Source organism: Dermacentor albipictus, chromosome 2 (assembly GCF_038994185.2).
Source record: "Dermacentor albipictus isolate Rhodes 1998 colony chromosome 2, USDA_Dalb.pri_finalv2, whole genome shotgun sequence".
NCBI lineage: Eukaryota > Metazoa > Arthropoda > Arachnida > Ixodida > Ixodidae > Dermacentor > Dermacentor albipictus.
This window is the reverse complement of record NC_091822.1, coordinates 211049691-211070571: the sequence shown is the minus strand read 5'-3', so window position 1 is coordinate 211070571 and position 20881 is coordinate 211049691. Positions and strand designations below refer to the sequence as shown.

Here is a 20881-nt window from a genome sequence, read left to right as displayed (position 1 = left end):
TTCCAAAAGTTACGGTGCTCGGAAATCCCATGGAATGCTGAAATACCGAAGGAAATGAAGCAACATGGAAGGAGCGGTGCGCTGAAGTAGCTAATCGCAGATCTATCAAGATTCGAAGATGCGTCAGGCGTCAATTAACATGAGAAATCACAAAGACGCAACTTCACATCTTCGTAGATGTCAGTCCCAGAGCTTAAGGAGCATGCACGTACCTCAGAACAGTTGATCTTTATAGCTGTTGTGCTACGGCACTCATCGTAGCAAAGTCGAACGTTGCACCTACAAAAGCCTTGACATTGCCAAAGTTGGAACTGATGGGTGATGTAGGAGTGCAACTACTGAAGTACCTAAGGAAATCATGGGCCGCCATATGTTTCTCACATGTCATGTAGTCGAACTCTACAATTGTGCTGAGCTAGATTCACGGGCAACACTACGAACTCGGACCTCTCATCAAGAACAGAGTGGCTGAGATAGCTGAAGGTACCAATAGAGATACATGGCTTTATTGCCCTAGTGAGGAAAATCCATCTCACTGACACGAGGATTATCTGCAATATTGCTGCGAGAGAACCACAGCTGGTGGCTCGGCCCAGGTTGGTTGCCGCAGTCTGAAACAACGTGGCCAACCGAACCAACTGCCATTTGCGTCAAAAGTTGAATGTGAAACTGAACTAAAAATAGCATCAGAGAAAGTTCTGCAGATACAAGAACAACATGAAGATGTCATAAACGTGAAAAGGTAGAGCAGCTTATCCAAGCTTCTATGAGTCGCGACATTAGCATCCAGATTTGTGGAAAGGACTGTGTGCCCGGACAGTGCATACCAGGCCTATAACAGTAGAAAAAAAAATATTGCCGAAGCATTTTGGACAAAGCAAGCTCAGCATTTTGGCTCCTCCCAGGAAATCAAGCAGCTGCCTGGTGGACACACTCTCAAGACACTACATGCTACGTGACCTAAATTCGTTCTTAGATTAATGACATCAACTGGGTCGACATCTACAGAAAATGCAACTTTATGATCAAGAAATATATTCTGCGATATTGCATCAGAATCATAAATTCACGAGATTGGTATTACGGAAGCACACTGTAGTGCCCGACATGGCACAGTATCAACCATACTGACGCAAATTCGTGAGTGCCTCTAGATTATTCATACCCACCAGGAGATGACAAATATTGCAAACTGCTTTCTCTACAAACGATTCCGCCCCAAGCCCGAGAGCATCGCTCATGCTCCACTACCAACACACTGAGCCACTATGTCTCGTCCATTTTAAGTGTTGGGAATTGACTACGTCAGCCCATTATATGCAAAGCGCAGCAAAACAAACTCTGTGCCAAAAGGTTTACATTGTGCCTTTTACCTGCGCAACGACTCAAGCGGTGCATCTAGAAATGACAGTAGGTCTCTCGTCTGACACTTTCCTTGCTCGTAGGGGAGTGCCTCTTATGGTGTATTCGGACAATGTGTTGACCTTCAAGAGGGCAAGCAGAGATGTGACATGGGGCGCATTATGAATGGTTCTCCATTTGCTTCATTTCTCACCAAACATAGAATATTGTAGAATTTTGTAGTGCCCAACACACGATGGTGGGGTTGGAAAGGCTAATTCGGTCAATCAAGTCAGCTCTGTGCAAAGTTCTCGGGAAGAGCAGTCTGGAAAGTGAGGAGTTAAGGACTTTACTGCTGGAAGTGGAAGCCTTGATCAATTCCCATCCTTTGACTTATATGTACTCGCAAGCAGGAGAATGGTTGCCGGTATGTCCAGCACACTTCCTGGTTGGCAACTCATTCCTCACTAATCCGGACCCCAGCTTCTGCGACACCTTGTCCTGGCCACAGGCCACGATCTCTGCATCAGTATCCGCAAAGCTCCAACCAAAGTGTGAAGGTCAACAACGTCATTTTAATGGAAGAAGACAGAAAGACATCTTTGGCCACTGACTCAAGTACTCCAAGTATATCCAGGCCATGATGGATTGGTACGGGCTTGTTACATCAAAACACAAGACAGCAAAATACTTAAAAGGCCTGTTCGCGTCCCGCATCACCTGGAGATGCCCACTGCTTTTCGGGTGGGGCAGGATGTAGAAAATGATGAAGTTAAATGCGGCCAGCCAGTGTAGGCAAAGAAAAGAAAGAAGACGCTAGAATATGTAGGTGCTACACCATGGCTCCCATCTGAGCATCTTGTTCGTTGCCATCTAAGCATCTATACATGCTAGGCACAGAGGGGAGAAGTAGTGGTGAACATTTTGCCAAACACCAAATGGAGCAGCACTGATACACAACAAATACTAGCTTTGAATGCCACTGCACACTTGCTTGCAAACGCAATGACAGGCGTCATCGATATACAGAGATGGGACAGCAGTGGAATGTTACCAAGTTGCCTTATGGATGCAAACAAGTATTATGACAAATACATCAGACAGCACAAGTTTGGCCTGGTGTGTGCTATAGACTGGTTTCTCTTGCATCTCTGGTGTTGCAGCTCTACAAGTTTATGCCAAACAAGGCATTTCCCATTGAAAATGTGTCCGTTCCTCATACTACATAAATGAAAGCTTTGCTTAAACCTATTCCCACTGTATGTGGGATTTATAATTTTTCTTGGCATCATAAGCCATGATGAGGAGGGGCGCTCAAACCCTCCGAAAACAGAAGCCATCCACGTTTCCTTACACCGCCTGAAAAGAGCCCATAAATTTTGAGGGGGTGCTTCATGAAAGGGTGCTTACACTTCAAACGCACTGCATACATTTCGAAGGGAGACATACAATCCACATGAACACTGCCTCAAAACAAACCATTAGGAAACCTCAAACAGGCTTCCAGTTACCACCACAAGCGTTTCAAACAAAGACAACAATTCTTAGAATAAAGTCTAGGATGCAGTTGCAACATGGAACAATGTCAAGCTGACATATCCCCATTGAAAAAAAAAAAAAAAGACAATCATTCAAGATGGGGCAGCATTTATGCGAGATTGCGTGCATTCATAGCCTTGACTTCCTTTTTACGTGCAAGCACAGCTGGCCAGCTCGTCAAATTGCCGGTGTTTGTCTGAATCCGCAAAGCAAGCGAATGAGGAAGACGCCAGGGCCTCCATGCTGGCTCCGATTGGTCCGCAAGTTTCGTCTGTGTATTTAATTAGCACTATGAGCAACGACAATGCAGAAATTAGAGGATAAAAATTGTTAAGCATCACACTCTTCAAACTAACACTTTGAAGATGAAGTCTGACACCTGTATGCCTGAAATTGCGCTGCTGAAGTGTTTGCTATTAATGAATAAAAAAAAAATTATGAAGAACCAACTTGCTACCATTCATGAATGTGTTTACCATGCACTGCAAGGTGGCTATTCACGGCACTATATTGCACTGTTATGAGGGGTGCTCCCCCTTACCACCGTCCCTTCAACGTACGCGGAAGCCAACCGGTACTTTGAGCAGCCCTTACTCAAGCAACGCATTCTGAACCCCATGCAGCGCCTGCCACTGCCTTTGATCGCAGATGCTGTGACCAGAGGCACAGCGTCTCAACAACATCGTCTCAAAGCACTAGGTGTCACGAGGGAAGAATGCGAGAATGCTCCCCTTACCACCATGCCAGTGGTGCCACCATACTGTTCCATGGCACAGTTGCGTGGGCTTTATCTTGAATACGATCTGCTTTTTTTTTTTTTATTCAGCATTGATTCAGACACAGTGAAGGTCTTGGATGGCAAGGCTAAAGGCAGTACATTGTCTGCCTGACTAAGGCCCTGTCACCCATACATTGCTCAACAGTGTGGTAGCATACAACATACAGATAGTATACACACATATCAATAGCGTGGATTAGACGTACATAGCATACATTGCAAACATACGTGCATTAAATACAACAATAACTATACAACTTTCTAAGCAGAAACCGTTTAGGATCAACAGAGTAATATAAACACAAAAAAACTATACATATATATATATATATATATATATATATATATATATATATATATATATATATATATATATATATATATATATATATATACAAGCACAAAATGAAACGCACTTAAAATAATTGTACATAAGACACACAAAACACCAATTAGCACAATGTCAATCAGAAAGGGAAAGCAAATATTTTTTCATGGCACTTTTAAAGCAGTTTAATGATCTGAAGTTTTGCGCGATAGTGATCGTGTTAGGATGTGCATTTATGAAGGAGGGGACTAAGTATGCTAATTGTTTTTTACCGTAGTTCGTCCTGCAAAATGGAACTCTAATATGGTCATGCCTGAAATTGTATTGGGTGTAACTTGAGAGGTGGTTTTGATAAAAAATGAGTGAATTTTTCTCGAGTTCACCTCGTATGTATATAGCGAGCTTAAGTTCGTACAGTTGATTAATTCTTAAAAGTGCATGCTTTATGAAGAAAGGTGCCGTGTGATCGCGGGGTCCAAGGTTCTCAACACAGCGAACTGCTCGTTTTTGGAGACATATCAATCGATCCAAGTTTGATTGGAATGTAGTCCCCCATACCAACAGGCAATAGCTAAGATGAGACTGAATTAAAGCATAATACAGGCGGAGTTTCAACCAAGTAGGAACAAAGTATCTAATTTTAAACAATATGCCTATTGACCTACAAATGCTAGAATGAATCTTCGTTACATGAGGTGTAAAACTTGTGTTTGGGGGCACAGTGTAGGTAGGCCAACCGCTCTAGCTTTGCGTGCGCTGTGTTCTGACTGCTCAGTTTGCGTTTAAGCGATAGGCTGCACGAAGACACTTCGTTCGCGGCTGCTGCCGCGAATTCCTCATGCCAGCGCCTTGACAGCGAGTGTCCGCAGTCATCGAGTAGGAAATGTTAATGTTTGCCTGTGCGCGCTGACACCATGCTCGGTAATTCAGATAGTATTTCTTTTCTTTAATAATGGCGACGAATTTCACGCGATACTAAACAACTTGGCTGCTTTTCATTTCAGTTTTCGCTCGTTTTCTTGTCTACCGAACGGCAACACTTAGTGCTTCTTCCTCGACCCTCTGCTCGTCACACGCACTGCCAGCGACGTGTGTTGATTCACTTGCGCTTATCTTGAAATGCCGCTTAGAAATTCTGACTGACGCCCCACTGAATATGAAGGATGCAGGACTAGCACAGACGCCAGGATTTCCTCGGAAGTGCAACGGAAATTTAATGTGTGAAAACGCTGAGCACATATTTAAAGCACTGTGCCACACACCAGATCAGGTTTTAGATTCGAGTAATCTGACGTTTTTCGCAGAAGCAATGTAGGTTCGGTTATTAAGGCGAAATGGCTCATGGACACAAAAATCGACTGACCGGCGTTAAGGCACCAAAATTCAATGGCACCAATATGGATGGTGCCACCCACAACCACTGGCGGGAGTAAACGAGTCACAGAAAGTAACAACACATTCGAATGACAATGTCAAGTAATTTAATAAATGTATCGAGAGCGTGCAGGCTCTCGCCTTCATACTATCAGCGTATGCAAGGGTGACTCACTTTTTACAACAGTTTTTACCTTGAGACTTAGAACGGACTAAGCATGCAAAATAGAATAAGCAGGAATGCACGACCCAAAGTTTCTGCCTTAAAGTCCACGCTCACGGCGGCGTGTAGCGCACGTGCGCTTATCAGAGGCGACCTCCAGAGAGGTCATGTGAGCTCACCTGACCGCTACCTCGCCACTGCCCGTCGTACACTCCGAAATTCTTCTTCGACAGGCCGAGGTCTTTGAGAAATGAGTACTCGGCTTCGTCGATCAGAAACGACGCCATTCTCCTACCCGAAGTACTACCAATGACTCTCGAAGCAGCAGTAAACTTAACGCCACGACGGACTAGCAGCAGCCACATCACGCCCACTATACTACGTTGAGTAAAGAGCCCTCAAAACCCGCGAAATGATTCGCGGAGGCATGGCAGCACTGCAGAAACCAACGCCGCATCAAAAACATCTCACAAGAATTTTCACACATAATAAAAAATAAAACGCGCTAAATTTTAAGTACTGTAGTTATCATGCTGTCTGCTGCAGTTACGTTGCTGTTCTGGATATTATTGTGCAGTACACGTCCCAGTGGCGGTCACTGATCCATGGACTCCAAGATTTGCGCGCGCCGGCTGTCTAACCAACTGCCGGCTGCTTTTCCTTCACCTGCACTACAGTGCCTAGACACTGCTACAGTATTCTAGTACACTGTAACACTGCACCTGCGCCTAGAGTGTACTAGACTATATCCGAGTGGACCGAACGGCACTCTCGCTGAGGTGCCGCGTGTGGAAAAATTTTGCCAAGGCGCTGCAAGCGAAATGAATTGGGGTCGGGACGCGCTTCGCTGCATATTCAACGTAATTTCGCTGCGGGCCTTGAGAACGATTGCGCGCGTACGCTCTTATAATAGTGCTTTATTTCCATTGCAAATTTATACTGACACATTTTTGCTACGTACACATACTTGAGGCATGGATTATACAACATGACGTATTCAATTTTGCTGTCGTTGTCAAGTGCATCGTCTGCTAGCGAGTGCGCCTTCGTTGCGCGGACGCTGGCGGACGCTCAGTTTTTCTAGCAGAAAGTCTCTGCAGTAAGATTTTTTGTGGTTTTCCTTGCATTGGTGCGCCAGCGATTCTTCTCGGCCGGTACCAATTGCAGTTTTAGTCAGGTGAACTGGTATTTTTAACATCGTTTTCTATAGGTAACACGTAACTTTTGCCACAGAAGCCGCCAATCTGCAACATGAAGCTACGTAAGAAAATGTTATTGATATCGTATCATTTGACACGCGTTTCTTATTGGTGGAATATTGATCAGGGGCAATGATCAATGATCAAAGAGAACAATATTACAGTGAAATAAGCCAGGTTCATTAACTGCGTGGCGCGAAGAGATGCAGAGGACCGATGCACTTCTAGGTAAATCTAAGAGTACATAGACATGTATATCCACGACATATATTCAAGAGAAAAGTGATCAAAGATGCTAAATGAACTGGTTGAAAAAAGTGAGAACTCCCGACTGGAATAATTGTTTCTTTTAAAAGCTGCAGCAGCCCCAGGTGAACCAATCGACTTCCCGAGAAAAGAACCCAAGACAATTATTGGACATTAACATGAACATTGTAAGGGAAAAGAGAGTGTCTGTGTACTCAGACTGAATCGGGGAGACCGGGGAGTCTTTACCAACAGTGGCTAAGCCAGAAATCTCGTTCAGGGGAGAGGGAGCGGCGGGGGGGGGGGGGGGGGGGGAGGGCTCACGTTGCAGCTCGACCGCTTTAGATCGGGTGCTCCTTTCTAAATACATGTACAAGGAGAATTCGTTTTTCTCGGCGACCACTGCACCAAATTTGACGAGGTTTGTTGCATTTAAAAGAAAAGCTAATTCTAGTGACTGTTTGTTTCGAATTTTTCATTTAGGTTGTCAATTCTTTATTAAAAATTGGCGAAAAACGCAAATTTTCAGGAAACGAAACTATCAAGTTTAAAACTCTGTAACTAAACAATAAAAAATAATATCACAATTATATGAATTGCATCTAATAGAAAATCTACAGCGGACAAAACTGATATGTTACTCATGAATATAAAAAAAATTAGTATTATGAAAATACGGCTTTTGCAGAACCCTTGTACACAACGTAACCTATTCACATAAGATACAAAGTGACATATCAAATTTGTCCGCTTTGACTGTTATAGCAGATGCCGTTCACAGAGCCGCGACATCTGTTCTTGATGCAGAGCTATTAGTTTGTAAACATCGTGCTTCTATTTTCTTCAAACTTTCGAATTTTTCAAAATATTTTAACCAAAATTCAGGCCCTAAATCGAAAGTCCGCTTCCAACAGACACTAGAACTATCTCTCTCAAATGCAACAAATTTCGTTAAATGCGATCCACGGGTAATCTCAGAAAAGCATTTCCGTGTTTTACATGTATCTGAATAGATCGCGTCGGAGTTGGGCCCGAGCTAAAGCTTCCTCTTAAACAATTTATCGAGAGATAAAATACATGAATAATAACTGCATTGGCCTTGCCAAAGATGCCGCAAACAAATTCTTGAACGCTACGCACTGTCAAAACAAGTAAAATAGTTAGTTTTTTTTATATAAGTATATACTCTTATGTGCCAAATATTGTGCGCAAAGTATATAACTGATATCAGTGCTTCCATGTTTTTGTCTATTAAATAAGTAAATAATATATCACACAAACTTTAGAACAATATCAGTTCGAAACCAGCCAAGCATTGCATGCCGCTGGTATGAAGAATGTAAAGCCCATGGAATGAACAAGTTGATAACTAATATGTTAATAAAACTTTGTCATTCAAGAACCTTGTTTACAGTCTTGCACACATGCAGCGATATCGCCGTGGTTGCTCAGTGGCTATGGTGTTGGTCTGCTGATCACGAGGTCGCGGGATTGAATACCGGCCACGGCGGCCGCATTTCGATGGGGGCGAAAACACCCGTGTACTTAGATTTAGGTCCACGTTTAAGAACCCCAGGTGGTCGAAATTTCCGGAGTCCTCCACTACGGCGTGCCTCACAATCAGAAAGTAGTTTTGGCACATAAAACCCATAATTAAAAAAAAATGCAGCGGCCAGTGAAAAATCTAAATGACGCTGTCACTTGCTCCAATGTGTTACGAAGGAGCAGCTGTCACCGGTCCTGTATCGTGAGTAATCGCACCGAAATTATAGGCGCAACAGGGATCACGTATAAAAAGCAGGACTTCTGCAAAATCTACGAGGGCGAGTCAAATGAAAGTGAGCCAATGTGAATATATGACAAACGGAGTACTTTATTTAAAAGTGGTCTCCATGAGCAATTAGACATTTGTCCCATTGACTAACGAGTCGCGTAATTCTCGTCTCCTGAAACTCCATGGGTTGCTGCTCCAAAAAGCCTGCAACTGACTCTTTCACGTCACCGTCCGACAAGAATCTGGTTCCCTTGAGCTGTTTTTTCAGTTGCCCCAAAATGTCGAAGTCGCAAAGCGAGAAACCTCAGCTGTATGGCGGATATTGCAGCGTTTCCCACTTGAATTTCGCCAGTTTTATATTAACCAAATCAGCGACGTGAGGACGGGCATTGCCGTGGAACAAGATCTTGTTCAACAAGATTGTGTCGCAATCAATATCGTGTCGATCTTCATTGCAAACAAGATCGTGTCGCAGTCAAGAACAAGTTCTTGATTGCGACACGTAGCCGATCCCGCGTTTCACAATATCGGAAAGAATTGATAGTCTCTCAAGATTTACCAAATTCTATCAATAATGGCCCCTGACAATCGAAAAAAGAAGTCAACAACATCTTTCAGGCAGAAATGACGGCCTTTGCTTCCTTGGGGGTGGTGAATTCGAATGTTTCCACTGTAAGCTTTGCCGTCGTGTTTCAGGTTCGTAGGAGTGGCACCATGGTTCGTCCCCGATCTCAATTGCAGACAAGAAGTCGTCACCTTCGTTGTGATACCGGATCAGATGAGTCAAGTCAGCGCCGAACTGCTCCGTCTTCTGGTGGTGGTTCGAAATATTGGGCATCCATTGCGCACACAAGAGCCGATAACCGAGATGTTCATGATTTATGGCGTGAACGGAACCGTGACTGATGTTCACACGCTCGGCCGGTTCATCGATGCTTATTCTCCGTTCTTGTCTCATCAGCTCACAAACCACAAATTGTGTTGCTCACAAATTCAGCTCACAAATTTTGTTGGGGGTGATTGCACGGTGGCTTTGGCCCTGTCTTGGGTCGTCTTAGCAACGTCCAACTATCCATCCTAACGTGTTTGCAACTTTCACATCTTTCTTTGAACCGTTAGCTCCAACTCTTCACAGTGGCCAATGAAATGCAATGTTCAAGGTACACGGCAGTCATACGGCGACTAATTTCTTGTTAGGAAACACCTTCAGCAGTCAAAAACTTCACGGCACCACTCTACTCAACTTCTGGAGCGTCCATTACGTCACATAACCAAGTTCAACCCAGTGTGTGAGAGCAATAAAGAACATTTATTCTCACACCTGCGTGTCACTTTTGTAAATAAGAGATTCCCCTGTGCCACGCGCATGCCTCGCAAATAATGAACCGAACCATTATTGCGCAGGGTGGGTTGGCTCACTTTCATTTGACTTGCCTTCGTACATTAGAAATGCGAAGATACAATGGAATATGCAAATGCGAAGATACAGCTTGATAAAGGGCAACAAAGTGTCACTGGAAACAAAGTTCGCTGCACGCGTATGCATAAAACCTCGCACCAATATATTTAACCATACGTATAAGTCTTCAATAAATCTACGTATCTAAGAAAAAAAGCCACTGTATATAAAGCATCAAGTAAGGCAAATAAACATGTTGCGCAATCACAGATTCACGGAATCCTAGATCCCGCCCCCATTTCATCCACTCCCCCCGATGTATCGCGCGCAATGGAAGGCGGCGCGGTTCCTCCCAGCTTTTCTCCTCTGCGCACACAAGACTGAGCCACCATCGTCGGCCAACCCATGCCACCCCCCTCCCCCATACGCTTTCACTCGCTCACACAGCATGCGGCGCCTGGTCCCGATGTTATCGCCCTTGGACTTTATACGGAACATGAGGGCGACGGCAGGAATGCGCCGGAAGTGTCCGTATAATGGCTATCGCAATAATATAATAAGAGTATCCGGCAGGTGAAGGGTCCCGCGGCCCATAGCTTTCCTTTCCGTAAAAGACGTAACAAACTCGAACTTTCACCATGCGACAATTCGCTACGCCACAGCGATGTATTTTTTTCTTCCTTTAGCGAAGTGGGGCCACCGAAATGAAAAAAAAAAATACGCGAAGGAAAATATCTTGGCCACAATCGAATGCCTACTTTGGGCCCCTAATGTGGCTACCGAAGGAATATCGAAGAAAACGTGAGACGTTCGGTCCACCGAGAACAACAGGCATACTGCTCGGTATCCTACACTGGCTGGACAAGACTTTCCGGAGATGTTGCTCTCAAGCGAACGCGGTGCAATCCATCGAGTCCCCACAGTGATGGCGGCGAGCGACCATTGTTTCGTTTTCTCGTCTGCTAGCCAGGAAGCGTCCAAAACCTCTGCTAAGCAAAAATCTTTTCGGCCAGAGAAAACCGAACGCGCACCTAAGTGCGCCGCGCGGTTGTCGGGGCAACACGAGAACAACGCATGCGCTCTGGGTGGCTCTGGCAGACCGCGGGTAAGGTAGCGAGAAGAAAAAAAAAATTGAAGAGGCTCAATGTGTCCTCGTGAATCAAAGTCAAAGTAGAAAAAGATAAATAAGAACGTAGCTACCTTTGCTGGCTTTAGTGTCTTGACATGGATGCTTTGGAGTAAGTGAAAAAAAAAAATGTTGATATTTTTTGTGTAAGATGGCGGCACAAATGAACCACCACAACGCTTCGTCTCATCGAACCTCGCTGCGTGCTTTGTCAATTTGTCTGATAGTGTGTTGATTTGGCTTGCGTTGTTGTACGTTCCGATGTACGACTTTAGAAAAGTGAATGCACCTCTGGCGTCAAATGTTTATAACAGCATTAAACCCACATCATCATCATCACCAGCCTGGTCGCGCCCACTGCAGGGCAAAGGCCTCTCCCATGCTTCTCCAACAACCCCGGTCATGTACTAATTGTGGCCATGCCGTGCCTGCAAACTTCTTAATCTCATCAGCCCACCTAACTTTCTGCCGCCCCCTGCTGCGCTTCCCTTCCCTTGGGATCCAGTCCGTAACCCTTAATGACCATCGGTTATCTTCCCTCCTCATTACATGTCCTGCCCATGCCCATTTCTTTTTCTTGATTTCAAGTAAGATGTCATTAACTCGCGTTTGTTCCCTCACCCAATCTGCTCTTTTCTTATCCCTTAACGTTACACCTATCATTCTTCTTTCCATAGCTCGTTGTGTCGTCCTCAATTTGAGTAGAACCCTTTTCGTAAGCCTCCAGGTTTCTGCCCCGTACGTGAGCACTGGTAAGACACAGCTATTATATACTTTTCTCTTGAGGGATAATGGCAACCTGCTGTTCATGATTTGGGAATGCCTGCCAAACGCACCCTAGCCCATTCTTATTCTTCTGATTATTTCCGTCTCATGATCCGGATCCGCCGTCACTACCTGCCCTAAGTAGATGTATTCCCTTACAACTTCCAGTGCCTCGCTGCCTATTGTAAATTGCTGTTCTCTCCCGAGACTGTTAAGCATTACTTTAGTTTTCTGCAGATTAATTTTTAGACCCACTCTTCTGCTTTGCCTCTCCAGGTCAGTGAGCATGCATTGCAATTGGTCCCCTGAGTTACTAAGCAAGGCAATATCATCAGCGAATCGCAAGTTACTAAGGTATTCTCCATTAACTTTTATCCCCAATTCTTCCCAATCCAGGTCTCTGAATACCTCCTGTAAACACGCTGTGAATAGCATTGGAGATATCGTATCTCCCTGCCTGACGCCTTTCTTTGTTGGGATTTTGTTGCTTGCTTTATGGAGGACTACGGTGGCTGTGGAGCCGCTATAGATATCTTCCAGTATTTTTACATATGGCTCATCTACACCCTGATTCCGTAATACCTCCATGACTGCTGAGGTTTCGACTGAATCAAACGCTTTCTCGTAATCAATGAAAGCTATATATAAGGGTTGGTTATATTCTGCACATTTCTCTATCACTTGATTGATAGTGTGAATATGGTCTATAGTTGAGTAGCCTTTACGGAATCCTGCCTGGTCCTTTGGTTGACAGAAGTCTAAGGTGTTCCTGATTCTATTTGCAATTACCTTAGTAAATACTTTGTAGGCAACGGACAGTAAGCTGATCGGTCTATAATTTTTCAAGTCATTGGCGTCTCCTTGATTATGGATTAAGATTATGTTGGCGTTCTTCCAAGATTCCGGTACGCTCGAGGTCATGAAGCATTTCGTATAATGGGTGGCCAGGTTCTCTAGAACAATCTGCCCACCATGCATGCTTCAGCAAATCTGCTGTTACCTGATCCTCGCCAGCTGCCTTCCCCCTTTGCATATCTCCTAAGGCTTTCTTTACTTCTTCCGGCGTTACCTTCGGGATTTCGAATTCCTCTAGACTATTTTCTCTTCTATTATGGCCGTGGGTGCCACTGGTACTGTATAAATCTCTATAGAACTCCTCAGCCACTTGAACTATCTCATCCATATTAGTAATGATATTGCCGGCTTTGTCTCTTAACGCGTACATCTGATTCTTGCCAATTCTTAGTTTCTTCTTCACTGTTTTTAGGCTTTAGGCTTTTTAGGCATTAAACCCACAAGGTTCAGCAATCGAAAATCGAAAGCACAACTTCGGAAATGCCAATGCACCTTTCACATAAGAAGTTTATGAGAACTTTACACCCATAAAGTTTCGGAATTGACATCCATGCGTTCCGCAGATTCCTCGGCCTCCGCGAGATGCCGCGGCGAGTCCGTTCGCACTTTGTGCTCGGATGGGGTTGCTTGGCGTTGTGTGACTCCCGGTGCATGGACGTTGTCGCGAAATCGCGCCCGAGTTCGCAATGTTCGCGGTGGAATGTTCTTTCAAGTGCGAAAAAGACATTCTGGACAAAATCCAGAATAATTTCCGGCTCCGGGGGTTGCTTTGGTCGGCGGTGCATGTACAGCAGGAAAACATTTCGGGGGGGGGGGGAGGGGAGTCTGAAGCCTCGTAAGCGCCCCCCCCCCCAGGCTACGCCCCTGTTTACCAATGTAATCTCCGTGGCTTGTCTGGCGATCTCCTTCAACGTGCAAGCAGGCGAGATGAAGTGAAACATATATTAGTCTAATCGAATGGTATTTGCTATTCAGATCGTATCCGACTTAAGAATTTACTATTAAAAATGACTGAATAACAGTAAGGGCACATTCACACCGGCGACTTGAGGAGGTCGCGCGACCAAGTCGGTCGCTTTGCGACCAGTCGCAAATGGTCGCAAACGGTCGCCTTTCTCGAAAAGCGACCATTTTGGGCGAGTCGCTCTCTGCGCGATTTTTCAGTCGCGCGACCGTGGTCGCAAAACTGATAAACCAATCAGCGGCGCACCGGAAGTGATCTTTCGTGTGTCTACATCCGGCCTCCTCCGGCGTCGCATTCAAATTCCGCGTAGATTCCGAGAGTTCTCGCTGAGTACGATAATCTCCGGGATTGCGACTTGCGGGTCGCGCTCTGCCGGGCTTGCCGGTGTGAACATCAGTCGCCTTCGGTCGCTTTTTGATTGCGAGTCGCAAATGGTCGCGCGACCTCCTCTAGTCGCCGGTGTGAATGTGCCCTAACGAATGTAACGAATAACAGCACTTTTGAAGCCTCGAAGGTGAGGGGCTGACGCAAGCGCATGATGACTCTTATTCCGAGTGATTGTGCTGTTGGAGAGTCGTGGTTATTGTGCAGAGGCGCATCAGTTCCTGACAGAAATAACGCACGGGTGTTAATCGGTTCAGCTCAACAAGTTACTAGCTGTCATTCAATATAAACACCCCGTTTTGGGACAGCCTGCAAATCTGCAAACTTGAATCAGGCAAGGAAAACTTTTTTTTGACACTGTCACCATGTCTGCAAAACTGCAACCCATCAAAACTAGGTGTCCAATGTGGTACCACTTTTATCTTTTTCAACGAACACAGCAGATCTACAAATATCTCTACGTGTATCAGAGGCATGTCGCTCCTTTAAATGCTTCATTATTGTCGAATTTGGAACCCCGCAAAGCGCGGTCCTCTCCCCCCTTCTATTTAACATTGCTCGCATCCCCTTAGCCCAGAAGCTCAATCTCATCCCCCACCTAAAGCATACTCTGTACGCTGATGATATTACCGCATGGACTACTCATGGCTCAGACGGGGAAATTGAGGAAACTCTACAATTAGCAGTCGACACGATCTCCGCTCACGTATCATCTATCGAACTCGAATGTTCCGTCTCTAAGTCCGCGCTCCTCCTAATTAGACCAAAATCTGTCGCTAACTCACCCATCCAAATCACTTTACAAGGATCCCCCATCTCCATCACTCCCACTCTGCGCATCCTTGGCCTCTACCTGCAGGATTCCGAACGCAATGACCATACCCTTAAAACACTCAAGGCCTCCACGCCATCAGTGTTGCAGCTTCTACGCCGCGTATCTTCCCTGCACAAGGGTTTAGACGAAGCAGACAACATGAAAGTTGTACATGCTTTTACGCTTAGCCGCATTCTGTACGCCACACCATATCTCAAGCTGAACTGCACGGAAACCTAGCGCGTGAACGCCATGATCCGCCTTGCAATTAAGGCAGCCCTCAACCTACCTCGCAGTACTAGCATAGCCAGACTCCTTGCACTAGGCATGCATAACACGCTTCCTGAACTAGTTGAGGCGCACCTTCAGACGCAGTATTTAAGACTTGCCGCGAGCGACACTGCCCGCCATATCCTCGCCTCCCTTCGCATCAACATACCCGCTAATCAGTCAACCCTTATGGCCATTCCGCGACACATTCATACACCCCTTGTAGTGAAACCCCTTCCTCGAAACGTCCATCCCCAGTATCACATCTCTCGCCGCGTAGCTCGCGCAAATGCCCTCCACAAATATTACGGACAAGTCGAGAAAGCCATCTGGGTAGACGCCGCATGTACAACGCATGAAGCTGTAGCAGTTGCTTACAACCCAACCTTACCCCGACCCCTAACTCACCAGCTTCCCTCGGGCTCTACACCTGAGGAAGCAGAGGAGACCGCCATCGCCTTAGCCTTTATCCCTTTCGGATGCTGAATACATCTTTAGCGATTCAAAGACTGCTTTGTCCAACTTTGCCAGAGGCAGAATTCACAACCCTGCCTGGAACTTGTTGAACATCCCCACCCAGAATTTACCACGCAGGGTTGAGCTCCGGTGGGTGCCGGCGGACTCTGGGAACCCCGGAAACGAGGCTGCCGATAAATTGGCCCGAGGTTTAATTTGCCGGGCTCAGGACAGCCTCGATCCGAGTTTCTCGAGGGAGCGGGTACACAGCTTTGCTGAGCTCACGCAAATACCCCGTTTGGACCGTCGGACTTACCCTCCTCCCCACCCCTCCCTGACGCACTCCCAACAGATCCTCTGGAGACGCCTCCAGACCCGCTCTCTCCCATGCCCTCAGCTGCTATCCCACTACTGTGGCATCTCCCCTACATGCTCCCTATGCGGAGACCCTCATGCCACACTCTCCCCCATCCTCTTTGGCTGTCCTGCCGATCCTCCCCCGCAGGGACAGCCCGCCATCTCAAGCTGGGAGGACTGGGAGGTCCTGCTCTCGTCTACGGACCCGACATCGCAGCTTACTGCGGTGGCTCGGGCTGCCGACGTCATGAAAAAAAGGAGCATGAACGTCTCAACGTAGTGCGGGACCATGCGGTGGTCCAGGGACCCAGAGAAGTCCAAACTCACTCGCTATCAATAAAGTTTTTCTGTCTGTCTGTCATTATTATCCTTATGATAGAGCACCGGATAACTGAAAGCAGCCGTTTATAATACAGAAGCTGCCCAAGAAGCAAAAGTGGGCTACAAGCATTACAGACTCGGCTTGACCCAGCTTGGCCCAGCTAGTGCTAAGTTAAGCTCCAAATTAGACGTCTTCTGTACAGCTTATAGTAAATGTCTTCAATACTTTTGCTGTAAGATCTGATGGAAACGTAAAAGCTCTAGTACGTTCTTAAAGTCGATCTCCAAGTCTTACAAGCAAAATTTACGCCAATTTTTTATGCGAAGCATATTACGAGAGCTCAACCCAGCTCCTCAGGCGCGGCGGTGTCGCCTTCAATGACCTTTGACCCCATGCCATGCCATACCACGTGACACCGTGACGTCACGACAGAGGAGAAACGGGGCTCCAACTCGCGCCGTCGCTCAACTCTCGCAAGATGGGCTAGGTGGGAATGGAACCAGTGTCTCCGGAGTGTGAGACGGAGACGCTACCACTGAGCCACGAGTACGATGCTTCAAAGCGGTACAAAAGCGCCTCTAGTGAATGCGGTGTTGCCTTACAAACGAGCTGTTTCTAAGGCTCAGGCGTGCGTCGCTTGCTCAGGCGCACATTTCGTTGCCGCGCCGAACGCTGCGTTGCTCGACGATCACCGCGTCCAATGCGGGGCGCGTAGTCGCTGGCGGGTCGACGGGAACGCTGTCGCGTTCCACTCTTGAAGGCGAAGCAGAGTAACGCATGAGTTGTTTCTTCGTCTACCCGAACCAAATATAGCCAAGCAACAGCAGTTCACCAGGCTAAACAGTGGTTCAACAACTAAAATAAAGGCTAGTATGCTTCGCATCCTGGGCTTAACCTTAGCTAAGCCACAGTCATTTTTTTTACCTCTGGCTTGCAACGATTCGTTCGACAACACCATCAGTGGAATGAAAACATCGGTATGTTATCGTCATACAAAAGCGCTGCGCAAAATACAATAATCATAAGGTGTACTACAAGTCCTATGTACGAGATTATTTCGCAAAGACCATCGTCGGTGACAGCGCACGTATCAATATCTGCCAATTTAAATTTACCGCGTCATCCGAAACTAAAGCCACGCCAAGGTTTCGTGTGTCCTTGATCACAATACAACAAAAACTTTCAAAATGTGTAAAGTTATTATTTAATTTGTAGAAGTTTTAATAAAAATATTCTAATGAAGTTTCACAAGCTAATACAACATTTTGCAACAGAACTGCTTGTTGGCCTAGTTGGTGCTTGCTAAAAGACATGTTTTTTGCGCAATTTAACACAAACAAAAGGAAAATACATAAAGACACACGGGAGGTGGCTCGTGTTGTCTTAATGTGTCTTCTTTTTGTGTGAGTTAAATTGAGGCAAAAAACATGTCTAATACAACATGCCGTGACCCAACAATAAGAGCGCTACTGTGGCTTGGCCGCTTCCAACACTGGCACACCCATGCATAGAGTTTCATACAATAATGCTCCCGTGCATTGCATTATTCGAATTGCATCCGCTTGACTACCGCGCTTTTTAACGTGTTCAACGGATTTGTTCTGCGCGCGCATCGCCTATACGCTGTCTTTCTGTGTTGTAGGCGCAGCTCCATTTGGGTACATGATCGAACTTTTTACCTGGTTTGAAAGGTCTGTTGCACTTGGTTTTGTTGGATACGCATCCTTTTCCTGGAATCACTCAAGTTCCCCGACCTCATCCAATCGCCGTCGCATTCCAATTATGGTGCGCCGGGGCGCGTCTACCACATTACCGGACCCATCAAACAGGTTGGTGACCCCCACCTCATGCGCCGCACGTCGAGCTATTGTCTCCCCCCTGCCCCCTGCTTGACTCGTCCCGGAAGTGCAACGGGAGGCTAGCACGGTTCCAGGTAGCTCATCTTATACCCCTGTCACACTGGGAGTTTTTATGTCATTCGAATCGAATAGCATTCGGTGCAACGAATGTCATTCGCCCCCGGAGGTGCTACACTCGAAAAATTAACGTCATTCGGTGGCGATATCAATGGCAATGATTCCAAAAACGTCGTAACTAAAGTAGAACATGGTAGGTATAAAGTGCTTGCATAAACGATCCCTATATTTAAATATATTGTTACAAGCACGGGGAAAAGGGGTTTATTTAGGCGTGCGAGAGCAGGAACGGCAGGCTACGAACAACAGGAATGGCCGCTGCACAGTCTTCGTTTTCCTCTTCTCTTCTCTCCTTGATCCCCGCGTCCCTTTTACGCGCTTGGACGTAACATATACCTCTCCTTGCAGACAAAGCCCACTGGGCGAGTCAACTAGATTGTCGTGGCGTGCATGATTTCAACCATGCTACATGCGCGACTTGTGTCCTAGCAGAACGTCTACCAGTGTTCGTGAGGCGCGCGAGAGTATAGTTCACTTCGCTGACTTTGTCGATGACAATATACGGTCCATCGTAGTTTGCCAGCAGCTTTTGGCACAAACCGCGCTTCCTTGTAGGAGTCCAAAGCCAAACGAGATCACCAGGGTGATATGTAACAGGCCGATGTCGTGCGTCGTAGCGGGCTCTGGAATTTTCTTGTGATGCCAAAGTCCGCAGTCGCGCAAGTCTCCGAGCCTCTTCAGCGAGGCATAGCGTATCGGCGACCGTAGGATTGGCGTGGTGGTAAAAAGGGAGGACAGTGTCGAGCGTATACCGGGGCGGCCGAGCATATAGAAGGAAGAAGGGGCTGTAGCCGGTTGTCTCGTGCTTGGCGGTGTTGCAGGCGTAAGTAATAAACGGTAGAACTTCATCCCGATTCTTGTGATCGGACGCAACATACATGGAAAGCATATTTGTGATTGTTCGATTAGTGCGCTCAGTGAGGCCTGTTGTTTGCGGATGATACAGCGTCGAGTGCCTGAGGTGCAAGTTACATAAGCGCACAAGCTCTTCCACGATATCCGCCGTGAATTGACGTCCCCGGTCGCTTATGATAACACCAGGTGGTTCATATCGCAGAACAATAACGTGAAGTAAGAAGAGCGACACTTCGGTGGCAGTGGCTGATCTTATAGCCGCCGTCTCGCAATAGCGTGTGAAATAGTCGGCACAGGCAATTATCCAGCGGTTCCCTTTAGATGACTGAGGAAAGGGGCCTAAAAGATCAATTCCAACTTGCCGAAAGGGTAAGCTGGGAGGCGGCACAGGTTTAAGGAGACCAGATGGGACAGTGGTTGGGCGTTTCCGACGTTGGTATTGTATGCAGCTGGCGACATACAACTCAAACGAATGCCGCATCCGGGGCCAGTAAAAGCGTTCTTGAATGCGATAAAGGGTGCGCACAGTGCCTAAGTGACCGGAGGTAGGGTCATCGTGCATAGCCTTAAGGACTGCTGGCCGGAGACGCTTCGGCACCACTAGAAGGAAGCGTGCCCCCGTGCTTGAGTAGTTCCTTCTGTACAGGAGCCCGTCACGTAGACAGTAGCTGCTGGTTGCACTTGAATGGGCAGAAGTGTAGAGTGGTTCCAATTTGGTGACTGTCCGTTGTTCTGCTTTGAACGCATCGATATCTGGAAAAGCGGATGTCACAGAAGCGACGAGATGATCAAAATCGTCTGCGTCGCAATCCATCGTGGTAAGCAGCATACGGGAAAGGCAGTCTGCGTCAGCGTGTTTTCGGCCACTCTTGTAGGCAACAGTGAAGTTATATTCCTGCAACCTCAAAGCCCAGCGCGCAAGGCGACCACAAGGGTCGCGAAGGTTCACGAGCCAGCGCAGGGAATGGTGGTCTGTGACGACTAGGAATGGGCGTCCATACAAGTACGAGTGAAATCGCTGAGCTGCAAAGATTACAGAGAGGCATTCTTGCTCTGTCACCGTGTAATTTCGTTCAGGTTTGCTTAATGAGCGGCTTGCATAAGCAATCACGAGCTGACGGTCGTCATAACGTTGGACCAAGACGGCACCCAGACCGACGCCACTAGCATCTGTGTGGATTTCTGTCGGCGCAGCAGGATTGAAGTGACGAAGGATAGGTCGGGAGGTCAGCAGGAACTTCAACTGACGAAATGCAGACTCGCACTCGGGTGTCCACTCAAATCGTGCGTCTTTATGTAGCAGATTTGTCAGGGGATAAGCGACGTCAGCAAAACCAGGAATAAATCGGCGAAAGTAAGAGCAAAGACCCAGAACACTACGAAGTTGCCTCACAGACTGCGGTGCACTGAATGCCTCAACAGCTGCCGTCTAGAGGGGATCAGGCCGGATACCGTCTTTGTCAACAAGATGACCCAGCACAAGGGTTTGACGGTCACCAAAGATGTATTTCTTGAAGTTCAGAACGAGGCCGGCGTTTTTGATGCAGTCGAGGACAATATCCAGGCGCGTATTGTGCTCATTGAATGTGCGCCCGA

The 20881-nt window shown here is 46.7% G+C and overlaps 1 protein-coding gene across 1 annotated transcript in view; it reads right to left on the bottom strand.

Annotated features, from left to right (window-relative positions):
• The window catches only part of Aldh7A1 (aldehyde dehydrogenase 7 family member A1), a 102603-nt gene extending 96659 nt beyond the window's left edge, over positions 1-5944 (bottom strand). Inside the window, exon 1 of the mRNA XM_065425252.2 lies at positions 5703-5944. Within this exon, the coding sequence (XP_065281324.1) occupies positions 5703-5888 (186 nt within the window). The 5' untranslated portion in view covers positions 5889-5944. The remainder of the gene's footprint in view (positions 1-5702) is intronic.
• Between the last annotated feature and the right edge of the window lie 14937 nt (positions 5945-20881).